At 44.0% G+C, this 9405-nt stretch overlaps 1 protein-coding gene across 2 annotated transcripts; it reads left to right on the top strand.

Annotated features, from left to right (window-relative positions):
- Positions 1 to 1139: 1139 nt before the first annotated feature.
- On the top strand, positions 1140 to 9146 carry LOC143335081 (putative ATP-dependent RNA helicase ddx6). 2 transcript variants are annotated; one of them, XM_076754218.1, is made up of 13 exons: positions 1140 to 1311; positions 2778 to 3899; positions 3989 to 4093; positions 4726 to 4855; positions 5126 to 5272; positions 5436 to 5530; positions 5634 to 5756; positions 6179 to 6307; positions 6460 to 6576; positions 6689 to 6752; positions 6850 to 6951; positions 7119 to 7338; positions 7431 to 9146. In XM_076754218.1, the coding sequence occupies exons 2-12, from the start codon at positions 3654 to 3656 to the stop codon at positions 7331 to 7333; spliced, it is 1473 nt and encodes a 490-aa protein (XP_076610333.1). In that variant the 5' UTR covers positions 1140 to 1311; positions 2778 to 3653; the 3' UTR covers positions 7334 to 7338; positions 7431 to 9146. The 2 variants fall into 2 exon arrangements, with proteins under 2 accessions (XP_076610333.1, XP_076610332.1); XM_076754217.1 differs by having other exon boundaries at positions 7426 to 9146.
- Positions 9147 to 9405: the final 259 nt, after the last annotated feature.

The raw sequence follows: 9405 nt of genomic DNA, 5'->3' as shown, positions 1-9405 counted from the left end.
GTTAAATGAGATCCCTTCCTGTCTGGAGACATCCAGGCTGCTTTTCTTGTGTCTGCGGGTACTAATGGTAAGTCTGCTCAAAGGTGACTTCCTGCACTCTTGTTTTCACCATCGGCATGTGCTTTTCTTCCATTTCTCTCTGTGTTTCCACCACTGTCTCTCAGGGGTGAACATAATGAGCTGCGTCTGAGTCAGCACCACATCAGCTACATCGCCCCTGCTGTCATTATCCGCCACCCAGAGTCCAACCTTTACACCATCATCAATGACATCATGCTGATTAAACTCTCAGAGCCGGCCCATCACCCTCCCCAGCTGCTGTGCCCCTGCAGGCACCCAGTGCCTGGCCTCTGGATGGGGAGCCACCTAGAGCTCCTGTAAGTCTGGGATGAGGATGGAAGGGGCTCTAGCCGGGCAGAAATGTCCAAAATATAATACAGTGTTCCTCTGATAGCATCTCATATTGATATCTTCCTTTTTAATGGTGTGCCTTCACAAATTTCAGCATGTTAATTCACTTTCAAGAGACAAAATGCATCTTTTCATACAATATTACGGATGGATTTTGCCTTCTTATTGGCCTTTTTTATCTGCTTTTGTTTTAAATGTGCTTCACATCTCCACAATAAATGTTTTTCATGTGCTTTTTATTTGGGTTGTCAAATTACACTTGACTATTTCTTCTTTTTACATCCTCTTTCTTTTTTCTTCTGTTATTATTTTATGACTGCTGTTGCTTAAGACTGTTTAAGAAGATTCTGGTGGCTCTCTGGGTGTGGTGTCCTGGTGATGGGGCTATGCTAAAGAAAATCATCCTGGGGTTTAAGCCAAGGTGGGTACACTGCACACGCCTCTGTTCTATGATACTATATAGAATATTTAACTTTTAATATGCCTAAAATGATTTCTTTTTTTTAGTGCCATAATAGGAAACTACTACTGTTGCACTTTTTACTTGAGTAGCATGTTCAGGCACTGTTTCAACCACTTAATTGAGAGTATTGTCATGAATATACTTATTTTTTTTAAATGTACCATAGGCAGTGCAAAATAATCGACGATTCTCCCACAGCAGTAACCAGGTTCGACAGCAGGTGGCAGTGGGGTCACACAGTGTCACATGTAATAAAGAGGAGAGAGACACCGAGGAAGAGAAGACGAAGAAGAGGGCGACCATGTTGATTTAAAGGAAGAAGAAACACAATAGAGGCGATTTATTTCAAGCAAAATTCAGTTATTAAAGCGAATACTAAAGAAAATAGTTGATCAACCGCACACTGAGTATCCCTGTCAAATAACAGAGAAACTAAGGTAAGTTTGCGGTGACGCGGAACCGTCCAGCTTCCGTTAAAAACATCCGAGTTGTTGTGAGCTCGCTAGCACGTAGCTAACGCTAGCGAGTGGAGTTATTTGTGCTAAATTAGCCTCGAGGCTAACGAGCTTGCTAATTGTACCATGTAGCGTTAACGATAAAATTACGAAGAACGTAAATAAGTGTTGCTAATATGTGATGTTATCGTCGCTCATCTTTAGAGATCCGATCGTGTATCGTAATTAAAAGCTTACTGGAAGTCTGAAACGCGAGTGTTTTAACGGCTTAGCGGTTAGTTAGCTTTGAGCTGCTTATTCAGTAGCCCGACGCTGCTAATGTTGTTTCTCACGCAGCATTAAGGCAACATTGTTAAGCTACTGATTTACAGAGGAAGATGAGTAAAACCTACCACAGCTACACGGATTATTCCGCTATTTTAAGTCATGATAACCGCTTTGCCGAAAATGTTTGGGAAACGGGGGTAAAAAGTATGTTGACGTTCGTCTCAATGGAACGGTCGAGGCACAAGCCGGTAGTTTGTAGAAAGCTAAAAATTAATCAACGTAAAAAGTTCGCATTATCTGAGCATCCGTCTTCAATAGTCGATATAAAGTGTAATTATGAATTTTGATTCAGTCAGACCGAGAGTCTTCTCTGTGGGCCAGTCTCTAAAATCTTGCCAGTTTGGGCTTCGCTAATCTGCCTCAGTAGATCGCCACCTGCCAGGTTCACCTGTGCAATCTTAAACCAAACCATTTAGCGAATTAGTTAGCAGGTAAAGCCTTTCACTGCCGCGGAGTCCAGCGTGGTAGTGTTTATCAAGGCTTCAACTTACCAGTATTTTCATTGTTGCTTGATGTAAAGTCTGATAATGATCGCTTAACACGCAACCATCACAGGTTAGCAGAAAAATGAAAGTGATTTATTGAAACTGTTTTTTTTTTTTTACTGGTTCCCAACCTGGTGGTCAAGACCCCAACGGGGAGGTTAAATAGGGTGCTTTCGAGATAATTAACAGTAAGGTCATGAATAGAGCTGAAATGATTAGGCAGTTGACATATTTAGGTTGAAATTGGTGACTATTGTGATAATCAGGCAATTGTTGGTTTTCTCCCAGTCCCATCTTCTATGATTTGCTGTTTTCTTTGTCATTAGAAACTAAATAGAGTTGATTTTGTGTTTGAAGCATAAATCTAAATTTTTTAGGTAGTAAATTTCACAATTTTCCGTGATTTTATTGACCAAAGGGGATATAAATTGATAATTAACATAGTTCCACCTCTAAAGGCTGATTTAACAACTCCAAGATCTCAGAGTTTAATTAATGATATGAAACAGAAAAGTGAACTTTTTATTTGGATTAATTAAACAATGTCCAAAATTAGAGTCAGTTTCCTGATGATTAGTCAACTGTTCAGTTAATTTTAAAGCCTTTTGTTTGGATTTTTTTTTTTTTTTTTCCTAGGTGACAAGTTTGAGCTGTTGGCTGAGTTTGAGGAGGCAGCGGGTTGATCACAGCCACGCTCACACACTTCACACACCAACCGGAAGACCTGTGGTGTCCGGGGAGAGAGGGTCGAACACCTGGAGGAGTAAGGAAACGCACACTGAGGACTCGAAAGGGGTGGAAAGCTTTTTGGCTTTGGACTAGAAAACCCCTTGTATGATTTGTGATTTCAGGATCCAGTTTTTCTCACTCGTGGAGTAACATATATCCACACAGTGGAACTAAACGGAGAGCATTATAGACTATATGATTTTGGGGAAAGATTTGTACAAAGTTGGACATCCTTTGTTTTTCAAGTACCGGGATATTGAGGAACTCTTATGGACTCAAAGTGGAAACGGGAAACATTGTTCAGTTTAGAAACAGAAGTTTAAGTGTTGAACTAAGATTATATTGAAGAAGCTGTTCCCCAAGTTCAGATTGCCTTAGTTGTTCTATTTCAGGACTTGAACCGCTTTGATACTTGTTCACGTATAATTTTTCTATATTGTGGGCAAGTATATTCATGCATATGAATGCAAATTTCTCTTCATTTTGAAGAGCTCTTGTGTAAAACCGTGTTGTTGTTTTTTTTTTTCTTTTGTTGTTGATGTTCTTGTACGTCAGTCACTCTGTTGTTGAAGGGGACCGAACTGCACGTACATGTGTATATGTAAATACGACGAATTGACTTCTGTTGTGAAAGCTTTGGACTTAAAAAGAATAGAGAATATTGTTTGTTAATGCTTTATTAAACTTTTTTACTTTTGAAGAGAATTTTTAAAAAGAAAAACCTAAGAGGCAAAAATCTAATACTTTGAAGAAAAAAAAACAAAAGCAAGGAAAACAGGAAAAATGGCAACCGCCAGAACAGAAAACGTCGGCCCAGTCGTCATGGGACTGAACAAGCAGAATGGGCAGCTCAGAGGACAGACCAAACCAGCTCCAGTCCAGCCAGCACCCGCAACTCAAGGAAAGGCTTTGGGTGCACCGCAGATAGCAGGCGGCGCCTCTCAGGACGGAGGAGGAGGCATCAAGTTTGGAGATGACTGGAAAAAGAGCCTAAAGCTCCCTCCCAAAGACAACAGGGTCAAAACCTCAGTGAGTCAGACTTGATAAGTTTCTCTTCTCTTTCTTTGGCTCAAAACTAGTTTTCTACTGTCATCCTAACCTCTCTGCGTCTTCTCCAGGATGTGACGTCCACTAAGGGGAATGAATTTGAAGATTACTGTCTCAAAAGAGAACTCCTGATGGGCATCTTCGAGATGGGTTGGGAGAAACCATCCCCTATCCAGGTAAGGTTCATTTCTGGAAAATTTCATTTGCTCACCAAACAGTCTCAGAACCGATTGGCTATCGTCTGATGACGATTTAACCTCCGGGGGCAAAGGCCGATCTTTCAGTGTTTGTAGTCAGATGATATGGATGGCCGATGGGCTCTGAAATTGCATTTTGTTCTATGTGTTCCACCTGTTTTACAAACTGTTTATGTGCATGTGCAACCAAAGCCCCCTTAAACGTAATGAAACCAAAGCACTTTTGATCCCTAAGTCTTGTCCGTTGCCTACAGAGTCACTGAAAGATCACAACCTTTTTGTTGAATCAAACCATCAATGTTACAGTTTCCGCTATGTGCCTTAACCACTGTGTGACCAGGATGTCCCCGTGGCTTCAGGCTTGAGGAGTTTTGGCTAGCAGATAGACATGTTTTTGGTTCATTATAAGTGTGTTTTTAGTTGTTTGTCAGCATTAAATACACAAACCTTTTGTCTGTTGAATAAGGTCAGATTATACAAAGTAGTGTCAGTGGTGGAGGAGCAAGAGTCATGATGTAGATGAGAGAATTGTTGCAGCGCTGTGATTATGGGTGATACTCCAGCATAGTCACAGAATGAGACAACAGATGATATTTTTTATGTCCTTGCAGGAGGAGAGCATTCCCATCGCCCTGTCTGGGCGGGATATTCTGGCTCGGGCCAAGAATGGAACTGGAAAGAGTGGAGCCTATCTCATCCCACTGCTGGAGAGAATAGACCTGAAAAAGGACCACATACAGGGTGAGATGCTGCTGACACAGCTGTCCTCTCTCATCCTTTAACATCCACTTCTGTCCCTTCTTCCTTTGGTCGCCAGGCTCATTTGTCTTCCCTCACATTTCCTCTCTTACCACCTCATCCCTTCTCTACCTCATCTGTACTCTTACTTACCCTTCTAATATTTTTTCCTCTTGTCTGTAAGCTGTCGTTTTGTCATTTCTACACTTCAGTTTGACTCATCTTTCACTATTTACCGTCCACCATGTGTGACCTGTTGTTTTTACACCCTAGCACTTGTCATGGTGCCCACCCGTGAGCTGGCACTGCAGGTGAGCCAGATCTCCATCCAGATCAGCAAACACCTGGGAGGCGTCAAAATCATGGCCACCACCGGGGGCACCAACCTGCGAGATGACATCATGCGCCTGGACGAGACCGGTAAGAATCCACCGTGTAGCTCACTGATCCACTTCATGGCATTTTGTCCACAAAAGGCTGCTGTCCACTGCACACAAACCCAAGTGAGCAGATGAATGTGAGGATCCTATTCCAGTGCTTCACATTCTGCGCAATTGTAATTATCTCCTGTTTTCCACATCAGTGCATGTCGTCATCGCCACGCCTGGCAGGATCCTGGACTTGATAAAGAAGGGAGTGGCAAAGGTGGATAGAGTCCAGATGATGGTGATGGATGAGGTAAACACGAACAAACCCAATAAAAACAGTGAAAAACCTGCTAAAATTTTTTCCGATTGGAACGCTGCCCGCTTCATGTTCAACTGCCTCCGTTTGCTCTCAGGCGGATAAGCTGCTGTCTCAGGATTTTGTGGTGCTCATCGAGGATATCATCAGCTTCCTGGCCAAGAACAGGCAGATTCTGCTCTACTCTGCAACCTTCCCCATCAGCGTGCAGAAGTTCATGGTGAGCAGTCGGCTAATTGCTGCAGCACTCAGCCAGCCCGATGGCTCCAGGCCACTTGGCACCAGTTGGCTCGCACTGCAGACCAAGCTGTTCCCTCACTGCACCCAGATCTGTGTTTGTGTTCGTCTGTTGGATCCTCTTCCAGGCCTGTGTTCGTCTAACGCGGTTCTGCTTTAGAAAGGTTTAGATGGTCTGTAAACCTTTTCTGCAGTGTCCTTTAGAATGGAAGCATGCAGACCACACATGTAAACACCTTTGATTTCAGTTAAGTAAAGGAAGTATTGAGTCAAAAAACAAAAACTGACCAAACAACACTTCATTAGTTAATTAAGGGCCGTCCTGCAAGCTTGTGTGTTTGTCCGCCTGCCTGCTGAGTTTTTATTTGCTCACTCTAAACTCTTTATTCTGTGTCCTTGCTGCAGGCCAAGCACCTTCAGAAACCCTATGAGATAAACCTGATGGAGGAGCTGACTCTGAAGGGCATTACTCAGTACTACGCCTACGTCACCGAGAGGCAGAAAGTCCACTGCCTCAACACACTGTTCTCCAGGGTGACTGACTAACTCTGCATTCACCGCCCATGCATTTTAAACTACCAGCCTCGCGGACACAAAGGCACTTCTTTCCATAATGTAATGGTGTAAAACATTTTTAACCCTTGCATGACCGTGACTTTTCTCCCCCCCCCCCCCCTGCCTCACAGCTTCAGATCAACCAGTCTATTATCTTCTGTAACTCCACTCAGAGGGTGGAGCTCTTGGCCAAGAAGATCACTCAGCTGGGCTACTCCTGCTTCTACATCCACGCCAAGATGATGCAGGTGAGTCGAGGCACATCCCTGTTTCCTGTCATTAGAGGCTGAAGAACGTTCGTTGCTTCAGATGTTTTGGTTGTGTCTTTTTGTAGCACTTTGTCTTTTTTTTGTTTTCCAGGAGTATAGAAACCGTGTTTTCCATGACTTCAGAAACGGACTGTGCAGAAACCTGGTCTGCACTGGTGAGTTTCCGTCGTGTACGCGCACGTTTCAGAACTGGCCGCCTAATGTTAGCCAGAAAGACGGATTCTAATTAGATTCTCTGTTTTCCTCCAATAGATCTCTTCACCAGAGGTATCGACATCCAGGCCGTCAATGTCGTCATCAACTTCGACTTCCCCAAGAACGCTGAGACTTACCTCCATCGTATTGGAAGATCAGGTTCGGTGTTTCCTCCTTAATCAATGAGCACTGATTGACTATATTGAAACTGATTTGAACAGACAAGCGCATAAGCAACCAGCAGCTTCTTTTAATTCACCAATACACTCGTTCCTCCTGTGGGCTCACGGTGAATCTGTGTATTAAACACACTCTCTCGCTCTCAGGGAGGTTCGGTCACCTGGGCTTGGCCATCAACCTCATCACATCAGAGGACCGATTCAACCTGAAGGCCATCGAAGACCAGCTGGTGACCGACATCAAGCCCATTCCCGGCAGCATCGACAAGAGCCTCTATGTGGCCGAGTACCACTCGACCAACGCCGACTGTGACGTGGAGGAGGTCGAGGAGAAGCCGGGACACCAACAGGACAGCACCTAGAACAGGTGAGACGCTTTTAAATCATATTTAGGCTTTTATTGCGTTAAAACGTGAGACCCGTCCTTCTAATCTGAGCTTCATCTTCCCCCCAGGACAGTTGGACACACCAGGCTTTTGCACAGACATCAGCGCTTGCACACAGGCTTCAGGCAACTCTTTCCCATTCCCAGTTTCCCATTTCTCACTCAGAGCCTGTCCAATGGACGTAAAGGCTGTTTTGTTTTTTTTTGTTTTTTTAAGCATTTCCTTAGCTTTTCCTCAAAGAGAGCTGCCTCATTCTTTTATTTTGATTAGTGGAGAAAGTTCAGCTGTGTTGTTTTGCGCCAAACTCAGAATGGACCGAGCATCCTGCGAATGAGCTCAGTGTATTTTTCCTGAAATTAAACTCGGTTAGACAGCGGCACAAGTGAGTATCAGAGCTGTTCTGAACCCGTCGTCCTTGGAGACTGTTTTCACTGCCAGCAGCGAGGTTGGTCTCTTTTCAATGTTACAGTGGTGCACTTACACCAGCCATCGTTCTGTCCACTTACACTGTTGTTGTCACTTAAGTGCCTTACTTACTCCCATGTGCACTCATCCATTCATAGCCTGCTGTCTTCTGTCGCGCAGCAGAGTACGAGCACAAATAATATGAATCCAATGGTAACCCGACTTTATTTAAACATCCATTATGCAAGGGGAAAAGACGACACACACACACACACAGACACACACCCTCTCCTGCTGAGAGGCGCGTCGAAACACGGCTCAAACTCCTTAAAAAAAAAAACAACAACATCCTGAATGTGAACGTTTATTTTTAATGTGAACGTTGCAATAAAAAAGGGCAGCTTTATTTAAATAACTGCGTGACTGTTTTTTCCCTTTCACGATGAATAATACATGAGCAGAGTTAACACCAGAGGACGGCTAAAGACACAAGCCCCCGTACTGATTCATGGATGTTAGCCTGCGGCCGCTCAAACGGCGTGGGAAACCGACAGCAGCCTCGTGCTGTTACATTACGGCTGTCGCTGGTGACTTTTCCCGCGCACAGCTGCTGTCTGGAGGTTATTTTACGTAAATAAAACCACATCGGCTGGTGAATACTGTAAACCATCAGCCGCTGTAGCTGGCAGATGAAAAACTGGTTTCCTGTCCTGCGCGCAGCTACGGCACAGGACCGATGCATCAGAGACGGGTTCAGAGCAGCTCTGACGGCCGCGTTTGCAAAGCTGACTCATTGAGTATCGATGGGTCCGAGGAGTAGATGACGTTTGGTGCAAAACAAAAGTTTGAGTTTTCTGTCATTTCCTGTTTCCCCTCAACGCTTCAGATTCAGTTTATTGTGGAAGGACACAGTGGAAGAAATTACAGGAGCATTTTTTTTTTTTTGCAAGTCCTAAAGCAAAACCCTCTTTTTAAGCCCCGTGATGACAAAGTTGAAGTTGGTGAATGTATTCGTTGCCAATGTGTACTCTCCATAGCCCAGTGGTTGAATGCCAAGCTCTTAAGCATACTTGACAGTTGTCGGTTCTATTTCTGCTGCTGCTGCTGCGTTAGAAACTCCAGGCTTTGCTTTTCCGAAGCGGTTTCACGGACCACAGGGCGATGAAACCTGCTCAGTCTTTAAAGGACCACATTGATCGAACTACAATTAGGAAGCGTTTTCTTTCCGCAGCAGCAGGGAGGGCTGTGAGGGGCGGGCTCTGTGTATGAAAGCAAAATTGTAGCATCTTTGAACAGGCAGCTGTGACTTCTTTGTTTTTGTCCTCCCCTACAGAGCGTCAGTAATGCAAAAAAAAAAAAAAAAGACATAAAAAAAGAGTATTTTTGTTTTTAAGATTTATTTTTGATGTTGCTTAAAGCAGTCTGAAGGGGGGGGGGGGACTGTGAGGCTTTAGCACTGGGTAACTTCTGGAGGTTTCTTTTGAGTGGGTTTGCAGAAGCCAAGTGTTTTTTCAGATGCTCTGCAGGCATCTCCAATCGTTCCTTCTCTCTGGTACTTAAAGCAAAGACAAAAGCTTTGATTTAAAGGTTTTTTTTTCTTTCCCCCCTTCAAAAGTCCACAGAACACCTTGCCTGCTTCCTGT

This window comes from Chaetodon auriga, chromosome 17, assembly GCF_051107435.1.
Source record: "Chaetodon auriga isolate fChaAug3 chromosome 17, fChaAug3.hap1, whole genome shotgun sequence".
In the NCBI taxonomy this organism is placed as follows: Eukaryota; Metazoa; Chordata; class Actinopteri; order Chaetodontiformes; family Chaetodontidae; genus Chaetodon; species Chaetodon auriga.
This window is presented reverse-complemented; position numbering and strand designations above follow the sequence as displayed.